General features: G+C 34.1%; 1 protein-coding gene across 2 annotated transcripts in view; it reads left to right on the forward strand.

The window, feature by feature from the left end:
* Window positions 1–22,288, forward strand: part of LOC145690324 (uncharacterized) — a 268,337-nt gene extending 246,049 nt beyond the window's left edge. For both annotated transcript variants that reach the window (XM_081765108.1, XM_081765109.1), the window contains exons 9-11: window positions 4,335–4,482; window positions 12,053–12,193; window positions 15,189–22,288. In XM_081765108.1, coding sequence (XP_081621234.1) covers window positions 4,335–4,482; window positions 12,053–12,193; window positions 15,189–15,322 — 423 coding nt within the window. In that variant the 3' untranslated portion in view covers window positions 15,323–22,288. The remainder of the gene's footprint in view (window positions 1–4,334; window positions 4,483–12,052; window positions 12,194–15,188) is intronic.
* The last annotated feature ends 1,381 nt before the right edge of the window (window positions 22,289–23,669 follow it).

The raw sequence follows: 23,669 nt of genomic DNA on the forward strand, positions 1-23,669 counted from the left end.
AGGGATTATTTTTGAGATCTTATGGCTCAACAGTGCAGAGCGTTCTGGCAACAATGTTCAGATGTGTTGTCCCATCCTAGCCTGCACCCACATTACCAAATTCCTGGCGCCGCCTATGCCCAAAACACATTACCCGCTACAACAGTATATTGGATGACACCTTTCGTGTAAGTCTTCTATGACACCCTACTTTACTATGTTATACTACATGCAACTTGACAATATATATTTTTAATTTTAATTTTTTACGGCTATTATTCTTGCATGCTTTTTATTCTGTATTTTCTCCCATTTTCTTTATTATTTTTTCATTCATTGTCATCAACATTATCATCCTAGTGAAACATGCCTAAATAGCAGTTATGTTTAGCTTGATTTCATCTATCCCTTTAGTCATTATGAGACCGATAGATGACTAGATTTTGGGGTACCTTCTCCACCACCAGCAATTTACGCTGGAATATGAAAGTAAATTTCATCTGAAAGATAACTTCGACAACGAAAGCATGTGGGAAATGTAGCTCATAGGCACTTAGAAATCATAACTCGTACACAAATTTGCATTTTTAAAAGTGCAGCAAATAAGGAAAGGTAAAATTAGAATATTAACCATAAGTCTGGCGTAGTCACTTGATGTTTCGATGTATTTACTGTACCTTCATCAATGGTTGATATTCCATTCTCGCCTCTTTCTCTAGCTGGTTGCTCTTCTCACAACTCCAAACGAAGTACCCCGAGAAACACTCACCATCCAGTTTTGTTTCCCGGACTGAGGCCTCCAACCACACCTCCTGATTTCCTCAATACCAAATATGGTCACTCCATAACTCACCTCCTCCTAACACCGTATTCGTGACGTCACATAAGTCAAAACGTTTGAGAGTCGAAGACCTCACACGCTGGGGAATTCACCTCTAAATCCTGAGTTGTACTTTCTGAGGAATTCCAAGTGCGAAGCTAAACCTCAGCGAAAAGTAGAAAACACAAAATACACACTTAACAATAATCGTCAACGTAGTTACCAGACAATAACTTTTAGTTGAGGCAATCCATTGAGTCAGCTAGAGAAGAGCTAACTGGGCGCTCGAAATATTTACAAATAAGTTGAATGTGAGCAATGTCCTCAAATGCAGACTAGTGACACTGCCAAGAAATGGAAACGTAGCCAGACACAAGTAGAAAGTTGATAAATTGCACAAAGGTAGGAAAACAAACAAGAGTATTGACTTTATATGAGGTTAAAGGAATCTGCTATTGCACTTATTTTAATAAAACACAAAGGTGTACAAAAATGCTTCTAGGAAGCTTGAGACAACATAATTGAACTTTCCGAGGAAAGAAAAAGAAATAATAAAATAATCCAGCGAAGTAGATGTCGTGAATCCAAAAGTCCGTCGATGGAATCGAACCAGGGACCTCGACGTATAGTATCGTAACACTAGACTTTCCACTCATTATTTCATGAACCCTCTTTCGAGCTAGTCCTTTACATAAGTCTTTCCAACACAAGCTTTCTCCAGAATTTCATGTTTTTGTATTTCTCGTCTTCCTTTATCTCTTCCCGGTCTCCTCTTTTTCATACTGTTTCTACCACCTTATCCTCCCATCTGCTTCTTCGTCTTTCTCTTGATCTTCTCTCTTCTAGCAGCTTCTTTAACCACCCTCTTGCCAGTCTTCCCTCTTCCATCCTTTTCATATGTCCGAACAACTGCAACTGTTTCTCCTCCATCATCTTCTGGAATGATTCTACTCCTATCGTGGCTCTGATATCCTCATTCCTTATCTTATCCCTTCTCGTTTTTCCTGACATTGATTCCTGGAACTTCAGTTCTGTCTCCTGTAGCCTGCTTCTATCTTCCTGACTGTCCACGCTTCTGCACAATATAAACTTATTGGTTTGTAATATGACTCGTAAAGTACTTTTTCTCCACTTATGAGGACCTCCTTCTTCCATATTAGGTCTTTAACGACATTGTAAAATGTACTTTCTGCCTGTATCGTGTGTTATTTCTTCGTCTATACTGGTATCCTCTGTTATAAAGCTTCCTAGATATTTAAACTTTTCCATCTTTTTCAACGGCTTTCCTTCTGTCTCCATGTTTTCCTCTATCTTCTTATTTCTCGACATAATCATCACTTTACTCTTGTCCATATTAAATTTCAGTCCGTACTCCTTCGCCTTCTCGACCCATTTGTTTAGCAACCTCTGTACTTCTTCCAAAGAGGAAGAAATTTTTTTCGACTGTTTCATTATATTTTCACTTTTTCCGTATATTATACATTTTTTTCTCTACATTTATTATTCCTTAGCTCTCATATATTCCTACCGACACATTCTCATTATTTTATCGTCCTTCACTGAAAACATTTTGGTAGCACTATCATACGACTGTGCAGTCAGTGTGGTGCCCACCTAGACGCTGTCGTCAAATTTTCTGTTCTTTAATTCCTTTTTCACCGTTCTTGTTACCTTTTATATCTGATGAAGCATTTAACGAGAGCGTGTAATTATGTTTTCACTAATTTTCGAAGAATAAGGTGAATGTTGGAAACTGTGATACCTGACTTACTGTCTAAAATACATTGGTTCCGCATCGCTTAATGAAAGAATGTCTAAGCATCCTACGGGTGATAGGCATAAGAACTGTGAAAATAAATGTTTCTCGTACTCCCGGTAGGATGTAATTGAGTTTCCATATACTAGACACATAAACACTAGCGATAACGTGATTGATACAATTTAATGTCATTGTCCCTTCGTTATCATCTTTGAAGACAGCTCTGATGTAGATCATATGAGTGAATATACCTCATTATCGTATATTTATTTTATAAGTATAGTATAATTATTTTTACTCAAATGCAATTTATGTCCTTCTCAAAGACATTCATAATATACTATTTTGAGAATTTAGTTTAATGTTTCTTATCCTTTATTAACTTTATTGTTTATATTACTATAACAAATAAAATTCGAAAAATATAAAAATAATATACTGTAACAAAATACTATAATAGCAAAATGTTACACTACTTCCGTCCTACTGGCAAGACGTTTCTGTCCTACTAGTAGAACCACAGCATCGTCCTACCGAAAAGATAAATGCCTGGACATTTGCTCATTAAAGGAAATTCCATGGTCTTCTAGCTAGGATACTTCATAAGCAGATGTTTCGTACTTTCTGTTCCTTATGGCTCTAAAGAGGCGTTTTCCGACCCATTTTGTTAGAATATCTTTCTTCCATTTTATGTAAGAAATCGACTGCTGAAGTTTGTCATAGTTTTTCCGTATAGCATGTGGTTGTAAACAAAATAATGTGATCTATCATTCTTACAGATCAGAGACTTTATTTGGGAGCTTTGGTTTTCTTTAATATTGGTTGCATCATTTCTTTATCTCCCTGTCTGATGAACTTGAAAGGAAAAACCTTCCAATATACTTCTCATTAACAGTTTGTTTATATATTATATACCGGACAAACATTCAATAGGATAACTGGAATATTATGGGAAAACTCACTTTCTTGGTTCAACACAGACTAGGTCTCCCTTTGACATAAAAAAAATCGATAAAACATGATATGCATGCATAGGAATTTTAACTTCTGTTCAAAGGGGTTCGGAGCCATTCCACCTGCAGACTAAAATTCCCTTAGTGATGGCAGTGGAAAATGACTGCACACGAGACTCCATAATAATCGAAAGTGGTTACTAATATTAAGGTCATGTTACTGGGCCGGCCATGGGAGAGGTTGAACTTTACTTTCGTGCTTTATAAACCGTTACATGACATGTAGCTACGTGCACAAGTGCATTATCATTCTCAAACACTGTGTAATCAGTGGGTAACAAACTAGCGGATGTAATTAACATTTCTCACAGTTTTCACATATTTGGCCGCGGTAATACTTCTTAAGTGGACGACAAAAAGACCTAAGGAATTCTAGAAAATGGAGACGAAATCCATGATGGCACCGCTCCTACTCAACAAACCATAGTCACAACTATAAACGCTAATCGCTGGCATCATTGCAGACAGCGATTAGCGTTTATAGTTGTGACTATGGTTTGAATATAGTTATCCTACGTAATGTTCATTTTATTAAGTGTCCAACATACTGTTTTCACTGAAACTGTCTTGGTAAAAGCTCAGGGATGGGTTAGTCAATCAAAGTACGCAGGAATTAAGAATAACGGAAAGAGGAAAATAAATATGTAAACTATAAGAGAAATGAATAAAACAAATAAAAAATATAAAAATAACAGTAATAGTAATAAACAGAAGAAAAGATAATAAATAATAATTCTAATTTTTCGTATATATATTTCTGAAGGTAGCCCATCATAAAGGATCTCATCACAAGAAGGAAAAGGATGATTCACGAACATCGGTTAAAAAGGAAAAAGCTGAAAAAGTAGAAGTAAATAATGTAGAAAAGGAAGACACTGTATCATCAACTACTGAATCTGTAACTTCACAAGGTAAGTTGCTTTCTGTCTTTTTCTTCCCTCTACTTTGTTTTGACGTTGCGTTTTGCAGAATATCTTGCTTCGAAATATTTCCTTCATGCAGCGGACCATCATTGTGAGAAAGAGGATGGGGCTGGGGAAATGTCAACTTCATTTACATGTTCTTTGCCTGCCCTCTCAGTTGCAACACCGCTGCAGACGCTTAATAGTGGTTGCTGGGAGCCTTGTCCAGTGTTGTGTGATTGTGTGTAAGTCCAGTGTTCAGTTCATTTATTGTACATAATTAAAAAGTAATAATAAAAATAAAATAAAATTAAAACTTTTTAAAAAATATGTACCATTTTAACAAAAAATTGGCTACTTATCAATGAATCCTCCCTTGAAAAATTTAAAGATTTTGACGTTTCGGAACTCTCAGCTAGTTCCTTCCTCAGTGGCAAGGTAAAAAGGATTAAAACGGAAAGGAGATAAAATGAGTAAAACCAGGAATACATACCACTATATAAAAGTAACGTACAAAAAAGATCCTAAGAAGAACACAGCAGAGTGAAAAAAATAATGAACTGAATAAAACAGAACGCGGTGTCTATGTTAGGCCACTATTGCCAGATCCAAAGTATGCATCAAAGGTAGGTACCCAAGTTCGATCAATGTTGCCAGTATCAAGGTTCAATGCAGGTTTGTATTTATGAATAAAGAAAGATCCTTTAATTTCTTGTTTTTTTGGTTTTGCTGAACCTATTACCTTAACCTGTTTTATATTACGTGAATGTTGTTTTAGGTGAAGCGCTAAACCCGACATGCCTTCATCTTGTGACTTTTTTGATTGTTTATCATGTTCCTTCACACGCGTGTTAATATTACGTTTAGTTTGGCCAATGTATGAGGAATCACATTCGCAATGAACGCGGTAAATACCTGCTTTATTTAATGGATCGACAAAATAGCTTTTAAATCCAGAGAGATGTTTCTGTAAACTTTTGGGGGGAATACTTGAAGCAGATGTGTTATGCTTTGCAAGAATACGTTGAATTTTTGTTAAAGTTGTGGAAAATAAGGAATTCCAATCCAAGTTTTTGCTGCTTTGGAAGTTACCGTTTTGGGGGCTTGCAGCGATCTACGTGTTTGATTAAACCATTTTTGTAAAATACACAGCTTATAACCGTTTTCTTGTCCTATTTTATATAAAAACTGTATTTCTTCATTGAGATCTTTTTGACGGTCACAAATTAATAATGCTCTACGAAAGAAGTTCTTCCAAATATTGGCCTTGTACATTGGCGGATGAGCTGACTGTTGATGTATGTAAGTAGTGCCTACACTCAGGGCCGGATTTCCCAATAGGCCCGGTAGGCCCGGGCCTATGGGCGCAAGCTCCCAGGGGGCGCACGGCCAAGAGAAAAAAATAAAAATATCTAGAAATAAAAATAAATAGCCATAACTTAACATATTTTTTAAATTGATTAAAAAGATCAGGCTAATAAAGCATTCTGACTTTGAGTTCATTGGAACAAATAATTGTTGGTAAAGTAACACTATTTTTCAACATTATGCATCAACTTCGTTACAACATTGATCTCAAACACGGGAGAATTGGCCGGATTTTTTTTTTTTTTTTACTTATTTCTTTACTACAGAGTTTTTTTTTTTTTTTTTATTTACTTGCCCAAATATTGAACAAAACCACAGTTATTCACCAATCTTTTGTTAATACATTAATGGTATTTTGTTAAGCCCAGAACCAAGTAAATTCCTCAAAAAACTTGCAATGATAAAATTGCATCGTGGAGTGGTGTTTAAGCAATTAACATATAGGCCTGATATAATTTTTAATAAAAATTTTTAGGAATGTAACTTTAACCAGACTAGGGGGCGGAAAAAACTATTGGGCCTAGGGGCGCCAAAATGCTAAATCCGGCCCTGCCTACACTGGGTTTTCAGTATACTTTTGTAATAAATTTATTATGTGATCGGGTAATCAATAGGTCTAGAAATGGAAGGCCGTTATCAGATTCACGTTCAAGGGTGAACTTCAGTCCAGGATGCTGATTGTTGAAGTGTTCAAATATTAGTTTAAATGTATTTTCGTCACGAACAAGTAGTAAAATATCATCAGCATAACGGTAATATCTAACGTATTTAAATATCGTTTTAAATCAGATTAAAACGTCTATTTTACGGCAGGACACATTTGTGTGGGAAGAATATTATTATCTTCAAAGTATGTTAATTCGTTCTAATTTCTGCTGTTCATTTGTACTGTATTTTTACTGCAATTCCGTAAATAATTCGTGGCCCTGCGTTGCGTAGTCGCTAACGCTCTCGCCTTTGGTGTAAGCAGTCCCGAGTTAGATTCCCGGTGGGGACACTAGGTAAAAGCTTTTTCAGGCCAGCCATCCTGATTTTTTTCTCATTCAGACCCAGGCAAATACCAGGATGGTACCTAACATAAAGGTCCCAGGCCACTTCCTCCCTTTCCCGTTTCTTTCTTCCTCTCCAATTCCCCGCATAGTGTGATCGCTGAGCGACGTCATCCGTCATACGTGACGGGCTAACATAGCCATAGATGCCGAAAGCCCAGAAATCTAATTTCTAATCATAATCCGTAAATTATTCGTTTGCCTTTCCCTGAAGTCGTTTCAAATCTGAAAGTACAATTCATACTTAAATAAATAATAATAAAATTAGAAATATGCTAGAGTCAAGTGAGTCATATTTGTTGCGTTTCCTGTAGAATCAAATATGAACCAAACATGCATCAGTGCCCTTTCGAAGCCAATTTGGTAGGAAACATGCTTTTGCTGGGCGTGGTCTCGGATTCAGTTCCTGGAGGAGTGCCTACCTTAGATACAAATCCGAAAGTTGTGTGAATTCTACTAGGTTACGTCTTATAGCAATATGTCACCTTAGTGGGACTAACACGTACAATTGGATCCGGTAGTACACGTGGCACTTTAGCACGTAAACTTGACGTAGTCGGAACTACCTAGAAATAGGGAGATTCGGACTGGTTACCGGGAAGAAAGCTGTGGTTACAACCCTCCTCTCAAATGATGACTTACACGTGCCGTTGGATCCGGGAGGAAGCACATAGTACCTCAACGTGTTCGCGACACCTATGCGTGAGCTTAAAAGTCACGATAGGCAAAGCTTGAGTTCAACTCTGCCGGGCTGTGGTCATACAAGGGGATTTGGTAGCTGTTACCTATATCAGTGGGAGGAGAGCTTGCCTTACCACGCTCAAGCACCAACACTGCAGATGATGGTAGCCTCCTGTTCTCTAGAGGAATCCACTCCACCAGTAGATATAACTGGGAGAGAGACTGGCTTCGGCCTCTCGCACAATGGATGTATCCTGTTCCCCTGCGGGGGTTGCAAACGCATGAAAAAAACGTTCGAGGACTAACTTAAAAAGTGTCCACACGATAACCACCATAGTTTTAGTGCAAGTATGAGTCGGACTAGTGAAAAGTTACCGATCTTAAAGTAGGGCAACTGCTTGACTTCGTCCATGTGGCGTGCAAGCTTGTCGAACTAGACCAATAGCAATATGTGTTACTGAAATTATGTGCACTTAATATGCGTTTAAGCAGTACTTGCGTCTTATGTAATATCGGTGCTGAAAAGAAATGTTAAACACCAATCAACCAATCTAATGTGCATAATGAAATTTAGTCAACCAAGGAAATTTCACCTTGTTTTCTACATTCATGTTTCATGTAGGTATTGATTAAGATATTAAATAAGATGAACACTCAATTTTATAATTGGTAACTGACATTCTAAACTAATACTAGAGCTTTTGGTCTAGGGTTTGATTTCCAGTATATATTATCTTTTCTGTGATAACGTAGCAACGACAGGTATTAGAAAATGTTTTAATTCGAAAATAGATGATATCTATGTACATAGGAAATTTGCGGGATACAGTTATAAAATGTAACTTGGATTTATAATAATAATAATAATAATAATAATAATAATAATAATAATAATAATAATAATAATAATAATAATAATAATAATAATTTCTAAAAACATTAAGGGACTGAAGTTTAACGTTAAACAATATTATTCAACTTACCATGCGAATGAGTTTGGTAAGTGTGAAAGAAAGCCCAGTTTGCTGCAGAAATAATAATAAAAAATAACAATTGTAGCTAACAGTTACTATTATTATTGTTATAAATTGTTTGTTTTTAAAATTCTCGTGATGAAGGATGGGCAGTAACATCGTAGTACGTTAAATAATGTTCAAATTTACTTTCAATATATAGAATTGTGTTTCTCAAAAAGTAGTGAATGGAGCACTGGTTCCGGGTAAACGATGCGAAACATAATACTTTTCCAGATACATCTACAAGATGTATAAAATATATCAACTAGTAATATTCTTTGAATTATTCTTTTTATACTGAGTCAGAAAATTTAATTACTTCACGTTTGTAGAACAATTTCTGAAAAATTATTTTTGCATCTAAATACTCATAAAGCTTACTGGTAAGATACACATTGAAAAATAATAGAAATATCTAACGTTAAATATTCAAGTTGCAGTATTGGGTTTTGATTTTTTTCTTGTTTGTTTAGTTTACCATCCCTTTAGGCAGGAAAGGGATAATAAATGAAAGTGAATGATTGTAAATAATTTTTTGTGTTCTACTGGGAATCAAACAATACTTCACCAAAGACACATGCGCGAGCCACTAGACCAGCGGAGAGGGTTCAGTGTTGGGTATTAAATTCAAATATAAATAGAAGTATTTCTTTTCTCGTCCTCAGAAACATATAGCTTCATGTCAAGTGAAGAAGCACTGTACCGTAGTCGGTAAGGCGTCCTGATTTCAATCCCCATTGGAGACGGGAAATATTTCTCATCCTATCCCCGTCACTATGAGGCTCTGAGGTTAACCCAGCCTTTGTGAAGTGAGTACCTAGGACAGCTTGGGTAAGTAATGACGGCCGGTAGCTTTCCCTTCACACAGTCCGTTGGTCCGTTAGACCTATCCCATATAGGCCCTCCTTTTAGCTTTTACATTTCAAGTATTAAATGAACGACCATGGAAAAGTTTGTACAACTTCCAAATAATTTTTCATGATAAAACAGAACAGTTGTAATTGATGTTCCGTCTTTGAAAGTTTCTTCCTGAAAAAGAAAATACAAACTCCAGGAGTGACATGGATAAAAATAAATTATACGCATTGGTTGACTAATTGTTTTGGAGTTAAGCGTCCCTTGTAGTATCGAAGCAATACGAGATAAGATGGAATCCGAACCACTGCAAAGCGTTCGAAGTTTTTAATGCTCTCCCACCGAGACACCATGCACCAAAAGCACGCGCGCTAGCGACTGAATCAGAGGAAAGGCCTAATAAAAACTATAGTAGTGATGGTGAAATAGTAGTAGTGCTTAGAACTGTAATTATCTTGTATTAGCTTACAAAGCTTTTGCAATACAAGTGAGCCTGCTACATAATTTTAAGACTTGCCATATATTCTTTCATTTATAAGACAAAATACAAGAAATTACATATGTATGTAATGATTAAAAAGGTTAATCTCAGTCCTTTAAAAGCTTCTATTTCGTTATTACATTTCGTAAAAAAACTTGATCTTATTATGTTCCATTTTCCACTTAAAGGTTTGTATACTATATTTTCAGTCAAAAAAGATAATTTAAAATAACTTCATTAAGGAAATATAATTGTAAATCTTAACATTATAAAGTAAAATTATTATTATCTTTCCGTGTGTTGTGCAGACACGCTTTGTGATTTAGCGTCTTTCTCGTTCGATAGTTAGTAACTCCTTGGCACGTGATTGAACTACCTTACACGTGTTTCATTGCTCTCGCTCGAAGCACCGATGAGACAACGCTTAGCAGCCCAAACTGATGAAATTGCTCAAACATCTTAAATGTGGTTGTGTCTGATCTATCCGGTCGCCAAGACAGCGCACAAGAGCTAGGTGATACATGTTCAACGGATCAATCTTCTGTACCAGATTTCTGATCTACATCCTCACCCAGGTAGTCAGTCTCCACTTGCTATATTCGCTCGTGTTCCCAGAAGTTATACACTAGTGGGAGCCTATATTTTATATTAACTTTCACGTATATGTTGTTGAATGCCGGAGTAATAATCTATTAAAATCTCAACGAACAAATAGTATTCGGTATAAATAAAAGAAGTATATTAAATTTGGCAAGTAGTTCAACTGAAAGACTCTTTTCCTTCCCTTTTTTAACTCCCCTTTTTAGCACTAAGTCTGTACAAGACATGAACCTATAGTACCCCTCTGCGCTGGCCCAATGGCTAGCGTGTGTGCCTTTGATGCACGTAGTCCCGGCTGTGATTCCAGGTGGAAGAGCTTAGAAAATTTAATTTCACAGTTATTCACTTCCATTAGTCATCTGTCTCCTTTGGCCTAAAGATCATAATCGAAGGACTTTGAATTTTAAAAAAGAAAATGATCCTATGGTTTAATGTGAAATTCATCTACACGAGTTCTTAACAGAAATTGAATCGGAGTCTCCTGCATTGATGAAGGAAAGACAAGGTGGGAATTTTTTCTATTGTAATTTTAGTTGCTGTTTCTGTATCTCAGCTGTTAGTTTGTTAGAAGTAATAACAAATTACCGGAAACGTCCAAAAGTGAATTATTTTATGTTAACTTATACAGAGTGTATCAAAAAGGACTTTACAACTTTGAAAACTCATATTGATTTATTTATGTAGCTTATAGACATGGGTTTGGTGTCATTTTGTAGCAAAGTACATCAAGTTTTTAACCTTATACCTAAAGAGGTTTAATGTGGCTTTCATTGGTGATGCGGCACATATCCCATCTGAAGTCGATTTCTTACCAAACCCGCTGGAGCATGTCAGGTATGACTTGTTCATTTGCGAGGTAGATTCTAGCTCTGAGCTCTGGTAGAGAGCCGGTAAAGGTGGAACAAACACAGTATCCTTGATGAACTCCATAAAGTAGAAATCAAGAGGTGTCAGCCACCGGATTGATTTTGTAGGGCTGTTCACGAAAGTTTGTTTGACTTGCTGTACAACGTCTTCAGACACACGGGGACGACCTGAAGATTTGTTATGTCTTACCGAACATCCAGTTTCAATAAAACACTTATGCCATCGATAAATATTAGGCCCACTGGGAGGATCTTTACCATACTTGGTACGAAAATTACGTTGCACAATTGTAGCAGACTTGGATTCTTCAAACCAGAACACACAGCTAGCACGCTCGGGAGCAGTAAAGGCAGTCATCTTTGCTTCAGCTGTCGCTAGCGCTTGCGGTGGGCTGTTTTTGAACTAGTGTACTACATGATTCAAAGCTTGATGTATTTTGCTACAAAATGACATCAAAACCATGTCTGTAAGATAAATGAATAAATCAATATGAGTTTTCTAAGCTGTAAAATCCTTTTTTGATACACACTGTATAATAAAAGAGTTACTTCAAGGAAAAACAAGGACTGACAAAAAAGGACTTAATTGTGTATACAATAAGCTTATTGGACACTTAAAAATTTCCATGATTATTAGTAACTGCCTTTCCTTTTTTTCTTAAGCCACTGTTAGGAAACACGAGCATCCACCCCCACAACATTTGAAGGAGACAAAACTTGAAGCCAATGATGACACCGTCAGTCTTAGTGAAGTGGAAGGAGAAACTGCAAAACCAAGTGGAGCTATTCTAGCACTTGTATTAGGTTAGTATGATTATAATTACGTATTTTTTCTTAAGATCGTTAATTTCATTTCTCATAGTTTTTATTTTTTTACTACTGTTCGTTATTGAAAATGGTATTAAGGATATAAACAATGTGTTAAAAAATTTCTTTTTATTTTAGTTTTTCAAATGTAAAAACAATTCGTTCTTATTGTAGATTTTTCTTTAAAGAGAAATATATGTATTTCTTTATTGTTTCTTGAAATCCTCTGTGTTGGAAGCGTTAAGTTATATGTATAAAAGATGTTGCAGTTGTTGCCGTATGCTAGAAAGTTGAAGAATTAGCAGAAAATATAGAAATTATTTGAGAAGTAAGTTTGCATTAATATATACACCATATTTGGTTGTTTATCTTCTATATTCTTTGAGATAACCCCTGTTCGAGATTAATCTTTGCATGTTCATTATTGACAGCTAGCGAAATAGTACTTTGAGATCCAGTTTCCTGATTTTTTTAACGATAATTTCATCGCAGTCATTTAGATTCGAGGGACAAGAAGATACAAGTTTCACAATATTGACCAATGCATCTTCTAAAGAAGAGTTCAGTGAGTTCTAAGTCACATAAAAGTTCTGATCAGGTTACAAGAGTTCATGTGAATTGGTATAAAACACACTGTATTATTTCAAGAGGAATAGTGTCTGTCTTTGTTACCTGAAAATGAACGAACTCGAATAAAATATTTTCTTCTGATAAGTAAATCGTCATGTACCTGTTATTGGAAGAGATGACAGGTACATACCTGGCATATATATATATATAAATGCTCATTTAATTTAGGTGATAATGTAGTGCAACAGTTTTAAAGCATTCTAATAATAATTTATATCATGTACTGCTGTAGTTACTGTGCGATAGCTTAGTCACGATAGAAATAGTCGAGTTTCCTGATAAACGCTTTTAACCGCTGTTATGTCTTGATATATCACTGAGTATATCAGTTGAGCACAATCTGTGGAGTGATAATGATTAAAGTGACAGCAGCTTTCTGAAAGAAGTTCATTTGTCGATTTTCTGCTGCCCATTGTAGCTACTCAGCAATAGTGAAACGGTACAAAGAAGAGGGTTTAATCGTCAGCAAAGTTGGTGTGAGTCTCATCATTCGACGTTGTACCAACAGGCTCTGCTGTAGATAGTCGGCCGGAAATTGTGAGAACACGGCTCCAACCCACTCGAACTCTCGATACAGTGTGCGCCATTAAGAGAGCAGTGACAAAGGACAATGTCCCAACGCAAAGAACTTTGGCCTATGACATGATATCTCAAAAGGCACAGTTTCCATCCCCTACCTGTACGGTGACGAGACCAAAACGTTTAGATCTACATGGACAAGGTCTCCAGCCATACTGCTCTTCTCATCCCAGGTGGTTTATGCAAGGAAGGCAGAAGAGACAGGATCCCATTTTCATTCACCTCTGTGAAATCCCAGGACGCCTCATTAATGGACTACTGTGGGTTTGGACTCCAAAACAGGCACTTGCTCGATGCCATCCCGATAATTTGCAGGGTCTTCGGAAAGTTGTCAGGGGGGTATGGCAAGACATTTCCTTCCCATTCCACGCAGGAGTTCCCTACATTAGAAATTACGCTGCCAGACCATCAGCCAACCCGTCTCATTTCCAATCGTCCTCAACTCGAACATAATGGGTGGTAGTGAAAGGGGATTTGCTAGCAAGGTAATGGGTACAGTAAGTTATTTTTGTCGTAGGCAACCTTTTGTTTAACTACTTCTACATCTATTCCAATATTTTACTGTTCTTTCTACGCTTCGAACCAATAAATTAATTCGCAGAGTACAGTTTGTTTAATATTTTTCTTTGGTTACAATATTTTGATTAGTAAATGCGCACTTTTGAAATTTTACAAGCTGGCATGTTTATTATTATTTAACGGGCTCCTAGGTGTAGTCTATGAGGAAATTTGCGCTAATTATTAACAGTCAATTACAGCAACGACAATAGTGGAAAGGAAGTGGAAGAAATTCGGTCAGGGTGACCAGCTACCAGATTTGAAAAAGCGCTTCAGATTGTGAAACAGGAATGCTAACCATTATCGTATGCTTGCTCGGTAGTGCCACTGAATATGAATGTGGTATCTGTTTTGCTCTACCACCCACAGCTTCCAAGCCATAATAGGCATAACATTATAAGCGCTGTTGAAGTGCGTATATATTTTCTCCTCAGAAATAATAAAGATAGGAAAGCTACATTTTACATGATACCTAAATTTTTCTACATTTGCATGCGACATTGCATAGCATTACGGCTGATAGTATAAATGTGGTACTGTCTTAAAGTGGTATTTTACAAATAACAGTTGTAATTGGATTCTTGGTTGCAGGAAGGAAACTGATGAAACCTTTATGGAAGTTATTTATAGTGAGTAGGGTATCATTAATTCACTTGCAGGTGAAGAGATGGATATACAGTATCAAATTGGTGGCACTGTGAGTGTCTGCCTCATCTACCAATCTAAATATATACGCTGAACTGTGCTGATATCATTATTCTTATCAATCGGTAGATTATATATCAACAATTGATCCAACAACTTTCAACTAGAAATTAGTTTTACATTCACAAATAAATCATTTTGCAAGAAAAATAATGCAGCATTAGTTTCTGAACAAGGTAGAATATATTGTTGAAGTGTCTCGGGTATGTGCTATTTTGTATCAACTTACATTTTCTTTGTGGCAACCGAAATGACCTATATTTACACTGTATACTACTGTTCAAGAAACTAATGTAACGGAAGAAAATTGATTTTGGAGTCAGCCTATTGAATTTATTAAAATATCTGAGAAAAATGAAAATTTGTCCACCTGTGGTATTTGACACATTATATTTCAGTGACACTTCTTCGAAACAGTTTGAACATTCAAGCAACTTAGCTTGTTAATCATTGTATTTGGAAGAGAGATCTCGTAAATCTTACAAATAATTTGTTAATTGATTTACTTATTTATTTTAAGGTTTGTCAGTGACTGCTGTTCTGGCAATGATTATTGGTTGTCGATTGCGAGTAGTTAAAAGAAGAATGCGACGTGGTGGTAGATCACCATATGCGCACGATGCAGACTATTTAGTAAATGGAATGTATCTATAAAGAAGATTCGTAAGTTTAGTGTAGTTAACTATGCTATTAAATAACAAACAATGCAGAAAAATATTACTACATGTACAGGATTACAGTCTGATTGTAGTTGTGATTGTTGTAGGTAATGAACTATCTTAACAAAAGTAAAGAAAGAAAGAAAGGAAAAAAAAAAAAGCAGAAAAGCTGTTCAACTGTTGTAGTAATGTTTACGAATTGATATCTATATCTCAAGGAAATTCATAGAAGTTACCATTAGTTCCTTAGTAATACAATCAACAAATTCCATCTGCATGTATGGTTTGCTTATAAGATTATGTTGATAGAATATAATGTGATCTTATAACAGGCATTCATAATTTTATACTTCAAGCATTAGTTTTGGTATCTTCTTATTAATCTCATAATCTCAGTCTTATTATAAAAATGAATATTGTCAGTCATGTAAAAATATTTCGTCTTATTTTGCTTCAGCATCTTCTTTTTAGAAGAAGTTTTATGCCGCCTGTAAATCAATAATACTTTACGTAGAAAGATGAATTCTTTATTAGGTAGATCGTTAATCTGCATTAGAAAAACATAGGAGACCAAAGTTGTCGACAACATTGAGGGTGGGGTTGGGTGGGCGGTGGCTCAGTGGTAGAGGGTTCATCTCTGCAGCTTGGTTCGATCCCAGCTCGCGCCAAGGTAGTTTTGTGGTGGACAAACACCGTGTGCGTGGGTTTTTTTTTTTCAGATTTCTCTTTCTTCATTCCACCATTTCATCCATTTCTTATTATCTGTCTCCTTTAGACTAGTCGGCATAATCGTGGGACGTAAAACTTAACGTTTTCAGTTTTTAACATTGATGGGAGAAAAATCCGAGTCATGTTAAACCATCGAAGTACAATGTGTAATTGTGTTTAATTTTTTCCTCGATCTTCCTTAATATTCATGTAAAAAATATAATTTCTAATAGTTTTGCAAGTATTATTCTTTGATTTTTCATAGCATTTCATTACTCATGTATTCCACTCAGAGAAAACACTGTCGATTTTCTTTGTACTTTTTTATTTCTTTTTAAGGAAAAAGGAAAATAACTTTAAAAAGATACTGTAAATAATGAAAATTGAGAGAAATTTGTTGATTGTATTCATATTAAGTTGAAACAATACCAAATGACTGATTACAAATTTTAATTTCTATATATATATATATATATATATATATATATATATATATATATATATATATATGTAGAGAGAAATATTATTTTACCTAATTAACAAAATCATAAGAAGCGAATAATTATATGAATCTTTGGGCAGCTGTCCTGAATTTAATGCTTACGTGAAGAAATTTTCATAAGTACGATATTAACCATGAAGCAATACTACAAGATCAGGGTAGAAACAAAATGTAAAAATTGCCAACAAATTTGCTTAACTAATTCATTACAGGGATTTTTATGAAGGAATTCTCTAGCGAGGAGTTTGTAAGTTTGGAATACAAAGTTCATATTACACTTAACATGTTTTCAAATGTCAAAGAAAACTTGAAATGTAAACTCCAGTAACTCAAAAATAAATCTTTAATAATACAATGATTTTTTAAAACTTTTATTTATGATACTGTAATGTTTTTTACAAATTAATTAAAACGAACAATGTTGGACATAGATTATTACTAATTATACGAGAGAAACTTAAGAAGATAAATATTAGTATAATAAAGAGAATGTTTCCCATTATTCTATTGCTTTACTGCATATGTAAAACAAGTGAAAGTTGTAATAACAGTGACGATGCAGTAATAATTATTTTTGTTCCGTTTATTTATTTATTTTTTCTACGAAATACTGTACAATATTGTTTCCTATTAAATCGCAAATTCTATTCAGAAAAGTTAATTATCTACAGTTACTCTAAAATTTTGTACTATCTTCAATTAACAATCTGTATATTCTAAGATTTTGAAGTATAACAGTCTGTATATTCTTTCACCTAACTGTTAAAAAAGTTTTTATTATCATAAAAATTGTTTGTCTATTTCTGGCAGTATTTTGAATAAATTAAATTAGTTCAACCGAAAAGCTAAGGTTAGTGAAAATTGAACTTAGTAAACAGTTCATGAATTCAGCAGTTTTAAGCGTTAGTGAATTCAAAAGAAAAACAAACAATGAGAGTAGGGCAATAAAATCGAATATGCCCAAGATTAAAAGAAAAAGTATTTACAGATATGAAATGTTGGATACATAAAATCATGAGTTCGAAATCTTTTTGCTATTCAGGTGTATTTTTCTATGAACGTCCTAATAGATATTGACTTTTACATAAAAGCGTGTAAAATATTAATTTTGATAAGTACAATCGATAAAATTGTGAAATTTGGGGGCTAAATATAATGTAGTAAATATTTAGGTACTTCTTTCATCTTTTTCTTGTAAGCAGACTTCAGAACAGTAGCTCAAGGTGTTGTAAATCGTTTTCACATATGATCGATGCTTTATATTACGAGGTAGTTGTAATAATCGGTTAAGTTGTAATGTATGTAGAAATGCTAGTTGGACATTAATGCAAAAGATAATGGATAAAAGTTGGAGTGGGACCATCAGTACATGAGAAGTGCATATCTTGTCATTTGGATCTGTTAAAGAATTAATTCAGGTATGCCATTAGGTTGGCGTATCGCATGTAGTTTTATCCCAGGGTTCACAATATTGTAGTATTTTCTTTGCTAATCATGCCTGACGTGAGTTGCACGTTGATTTGTGGATGTTTGTTGATTAAAATAGTATGCACCAGATTCTAATTACATTAATGACTATTCCGTTCATAATGACTATTCCGTTCAGAAGAGAGTAAATTGAGATTTATCATGCTCATAGTTTCTTTTAAATATGGAAAACTCGTCTTTTTTCTTTAATGATCCTTTAATTTTAATTGTGTCAGTTAAACAAAGAGTGTTATCTAGCTTACATTTAACATTAGTTGATCCGAACTATTTGCTGATATATTCAATAACTAGCACTTTAATTATTTGGATTTTTAAAAAAGAAACCTTACAAAGTAAAGCAAAGCAGGCGCTTGTTGTAAGTTCGTCTGTTAGGAGAAATAGTACTTTATATGTATGAAAGTGCTGTATTTGTATGTGTAATGTGTTAGTAAATATGATGCATCAGATATATTTGTGAAAACACTCGTAGAGACACCTACGCATGACTGATTGTAGTAATTTTTTGTATGGAATATAAAGCTGATGTTTCTTGGTGACAAATAATATTTGGCCAAAGGAATTATTAATGAAAAATCAGTAAAGAAAAAGATTAAAAAAAAAGATTTAAGTGAGTTATGAATTTAGTGATAAAATATTTTTATGAGAAATTAATATCATTAATGCTTGTTTTATTGTAGCTACTTTTCTAGTCAATTGCGAAGTGATAGAATAATGTGATGCATGAGTTAGAGTTTGTATTTGAGTTAATGATCTGTTTTATGTGTGAGGATGATACAGGTTGAATACGAAACCTCGAAAGTGTAACCTTACTGTTGATCATATCTGTTTGTATGAATTTTATGTATATGTTTTGATGTATACGCTAAAGCTTCGATTTTTGTAGCTATATAATCGAATACTGACCTCTAATTACCGTTTATGAGGCATATGCCATTTTAATATTAATCACCTAATTTTATGTAAAAATAAAGCATATATTCCTGGGAAATTAACCCAACTAAAGAAAAGTAAAGTATGACGTTACCGTATGATCTTCTTCTTCTTCTTTATTATTATTATTATTATTATTATTATTATTATTATTATTATTATTATTATTATTATTATTATTATTATTATTATTATTATTATTTAATGTGTGTGATCGCTAGTACATATTAAATTACAAGCCGGTAGGGAATTTGTGTTTGAGGGGTTTAAACTACAGAGGACTTAAGGGTCTTCACTATAGCGAAATTAAACTACCGTTGATTTTAGAGTTTTTCTGCAATATCTTCAAAACAAATAAAAATATTCGTAAAGCAGAAACGTAGTGAACTAGATAATACGATTTTGCATGTGATATCGTTATCACAACTCATCTATCTGCTTTCGATTTGCAACTGTAGGTAGATTTAGCATTTTTTGCGCGTTCTGTAAATAGCGGCATACCAAAATTAGATAGGTGAATTGCGGTAAAGGTATCACATGCAAAATCGTGTTATCTAGTTCACTACGCTTCTGCTTTTCGAATATTTTTATGTTTTGAAGATATTGCAGAAAAACTCTAAAATTAGCGGTAGTTTAATTTCGCTGTAGTGAAGACCCTTAATCATGCAAAATGATGATAAAATTGAATACCCAAAATAACTTTAAATCTACGCTGTTCATATTTTATCTTATTAAGCTAGTCGTAGGCTGTTCCCAAGAGTACCTCGCAATGCTGACCTCAAAATTTGAAGTTGAAAGAGTCAATATTTTAGAAGAATCATATATCCATATAATTTAGAAAAGTCATTATAACAAATTTCAATCAATTTGGAATTTCATTCTATCATCTTGCCCTTGAGTCTGATCTGATTTCTTCTTCTGTTCGTAAATTCATAATTAATAAGTATTCCAAACGACTTACTATTACAGGAGAAATAATGCATACTTTAATACTACAAGTAGTAAGTATTTATTTTTTAAGTATAGAAGTGTAAAGGAGCAGTATGACCAAAAGTGTGATGTCTGTCACTTTAGATACATGTTATTCCATCTGCCATTCAATTTGATGTTTGATTTGGCATTGTGTTTCTGGGATATTTTGACGGAGCGAAATGTAAACGACCTATCCGTAAATGAGACGAATTTTTGTTCAATAGGCCTTACAAGATATTCTTTCCTTCAGTAAAGCATCACAAACAATGTTATCAAGTTTATCGTAAATCCTTAATTCTAGTTATTTTCGTTCAAAAAAAAAAAAAAAAAAAATCCATCAAATTTGGTCATCTGTAAAGGTTATGTAAAATTTTTTTCTAGAAAATTCAGGAATATCCTTCCGTCATCTCGACATCCTTAGAAGATGAATATGAAGGCGATAGCAACCTTGGCTTTAATTAATTTTAAGAGTGGAATTACTTATACAACACGGAAATATATAAATATATATAAAATACAATGGGCCATTTTGGGGAAGGTACTTTCAGATTTACACTTCTTAAGAGGTAAAGTATGGATAGGGTAGGAAGAGACTTGTAAAGATGTTCCTATTTTTAATTAGATAGATAACTTTGGAGGGAAAAAATCTCACAATTAGTAAAGAGGTCAGTATTCGATGATTTTATATATACCTAGTTATTTTATAAGATAGAGTTTGTTGTTATTGCACATTAGAACAGTTAACTTTTTCGTCATTATTGCGTATACGTTTCAGTGGGATAGAGTAGCTTCAGTAAGCTTTGTTGTGTGAATCAGATATGAATTCTATCTATTAGATAACTTCTAATTAATGAGAACTCAACTTATATTATCAGGCAAAATATTTTTTTTTTTTTAATGTTTAAATATTATAGTGAAAATGGTTAAATGGAAATAAAACTATTTTGATACAAATTAGTACTGGGGCTGTGATACTGCTGCTGTTACATGTTTACGCATGCACTGTGAGTGTTTTGCTAAATCATATTGAAAATATATGGGATAACTTGATCCAATAACATCGGTTTATTTCGTTAATTATTTAATATTTAATACTACAAAATCCATTGTACATGCCTCAATTGCTTAATATCTTATTATTACAATTGATATAATTAGATTGGTGAAACAATATATAGAGAAACAATAAAGCATAAAAACATCGCTTAAAAGAAAATGCAATATTGCAAAAACTACGATACAATAAGGCCAGTTATTACCTTTACAACAGTTAACTAAGTAAATTAGTATAAGAAATACTCGTATGAATAACAGTAGAAAACAAAGGATGTGCTTACATTAATCTTGAAACCAGCCCTTATAGATTAGACATTGCATCTAGTCAATGTTTTCAAATACTATCGCAACAACTTCTATTGTAAGAAATACATTAATCAATGTTGTATCCATTATTAATTTATTCTGGACTCTTGTTTTTAACTCCTACAATTAAAACGATTTCTGTTCATTCGTTTGTAACGTTGACATTTTTTTGTTGTATATTGAGATGATCTAAAAACATAATCTTCTTCTAACTTTACATATTAGTTTCTTCAGACTTGTTTCTTCAAGTACAAGTGTCCATTACACGTCGTAAAATAGGAAACAGATTCGTAGTTAAAAGTGCTCTTATCTCTAATTTGTCGTGCATGGTTTAATTTTATGATACATACGGTGAAAATTTGATTTTAGATAGCTCTACACTGGTATTAGAAGGACTAACTCCTTATATGACACAGGCCTCCGATCTCTTCATACCTGATTGAGTTCAGTTGGAATACACAGTAAAGTTTTGTCACTGGAAGTTGATACTGAGAAGAGTTACCTGCTATGCTAATATAGAAGTGTTAATGTAATGTTGACCGTAGTTGATTTACATCTTTATGGAAACAAATAGTCATGCTGCTGACGTTTCCATTAAAAGAATCACTCATTTATTCATAATTTATTTCTTCAGTTTGTATGTACTCTTTTATCTCTAATATTGGGTAAATAGCTAGTTGCGGATGATTTGAAGAAATGGTGTGTAACTTATAAAATGTGAAAATGGATTTTTTTTTTTTTTTTTTTTTTTTTGTACGACCTGTGTGTTTTTAATATCACATCACGCATAGGTACTTCTTGATTGAGACATCATAGCGCTTTTAAATTCTCCGAGCTATTCATTTTTTTTTTATCGCTAATTCTCTCTGTGACATCGCTAATTCTCTCTGTGACCAGCATTATTTTTTAATCCCTTTCCGCTGGTCTAGTGCTAGCGCATGTTCCTTCTGTATACGTGGTTCCTGCCTGGATTCCCGGTGGGAGAGCATAAAAAAATAATTTCATAATCATTCACTTTCATTGATCATCCGTCTCTTTAGCCTAAAAGGCAAAACCATGACATTCAACTTAAAAAAAAAAAAGTTATGTAAATCGTGCGGTATTACTACCTAATACGAAAACTTGCATTATGATGTTAAAATTCGTTCATTCTCACTAAACCATACTGCCGTGTTTATTGTTCCTACAAAACAATCGAAAATCAAACACCGTTATCTATTCTTGTACGATAAACGAGGAATTGTGTGTAGTAATAATGGGGAGTGACAATCTTCTCGCTTGGTAGTAAGAAGGTCCCAGATTCGAATTCTATTCTCAGCCATCCTCACTGGATTATTTCCAGTCCTTTTAGTAGAAAGTTTTTGTAGTGCCGTTAAATAGGTGAAGGTTTACTAAATGTTCAGAATTCCTGTTTCGTTCTTATAGGACGGGACGGACGGGAAACATGGGCCGTCCGATTGATAGGTAGATGCTCATCGACTACGCCGCAATGGTTATTGCATTTAATCCCTATATATATACAAATAAATATCATTGTAACTGCTTCCTCGTCACCCAAAACTACTGTACAGATTTTGACAATTTTTCATGTAATCTTAGGCCTTAACTTGATGTGTGTATCATTTTACTTCGGTGGTACAGTTATCTTAACAGATAGTAATCTACCACGAACCGCTCATTAAATATTCTAATGGGAAGAGTGGAAGTTTCTCATGTGGAATTTGAATTCATGATTGTGTTACGTGTATGAATTTTGAAATTTTCATCCTAAAGGAGTAATTTAAGATTACTCATGTCACTCCTAACTCATTGGACAAATAACACTACATTTGGTACATAGAGACTCTTTCCCTTAGAGGTTATGTATATGTTATTCACATGTATGGCTTCAATATTAAAGACAGGAAGTAGGGATATGAAGAGACTTCTGCGGTAGAGACGTGATGGTATTTGTTAATTAAATAGTAAAGCAACAAGAAGGATAAATGAACAAGAACAGCAGCAGGATAAAAACAGCTCGAAGTATGTATATTGTTCTAAATTAAACATATTTTTTACGTTTTTTTTTTCTAAAGTTTCCTTTTATAATTGTTTTGTATCTTCAGTTTCCACTGTGTAACATATGGGCAATATTTCTCTGTTTACAGCTGATTGGATTCAAATGAGAATTCGTATCTGATAGGAAAGAAGTAAATGAAGCCAAGTTATTTTTTAAGAAAACTTATTTGAGCGAATCTCATAACATATCACCATTGCTAGTCATTTCAGTGTTCTGTATTTAGTTATGTTGTGTGTTAACTGCAAAACATTCCGAATACGTCACATAATTTCGATTATTTTTTTTTAAATATATATTTTTTTTAATTTTAAAAATATTTTA

Source organism: Thermobia domestica, chromosome 7, assembly GCF_964235325.1.
Source record: "Thermobia domestica chromosome 7, izTheDome1.hap1.1, whole genome shotgun sequence".
Taxonomy (NCBI): domain Eukaryota; kingdom Metazoa; phylum Arthropoda; class Insecta; order Zygentoma; family Lepismatidae; genus Thermobia; species Thermobia domestica.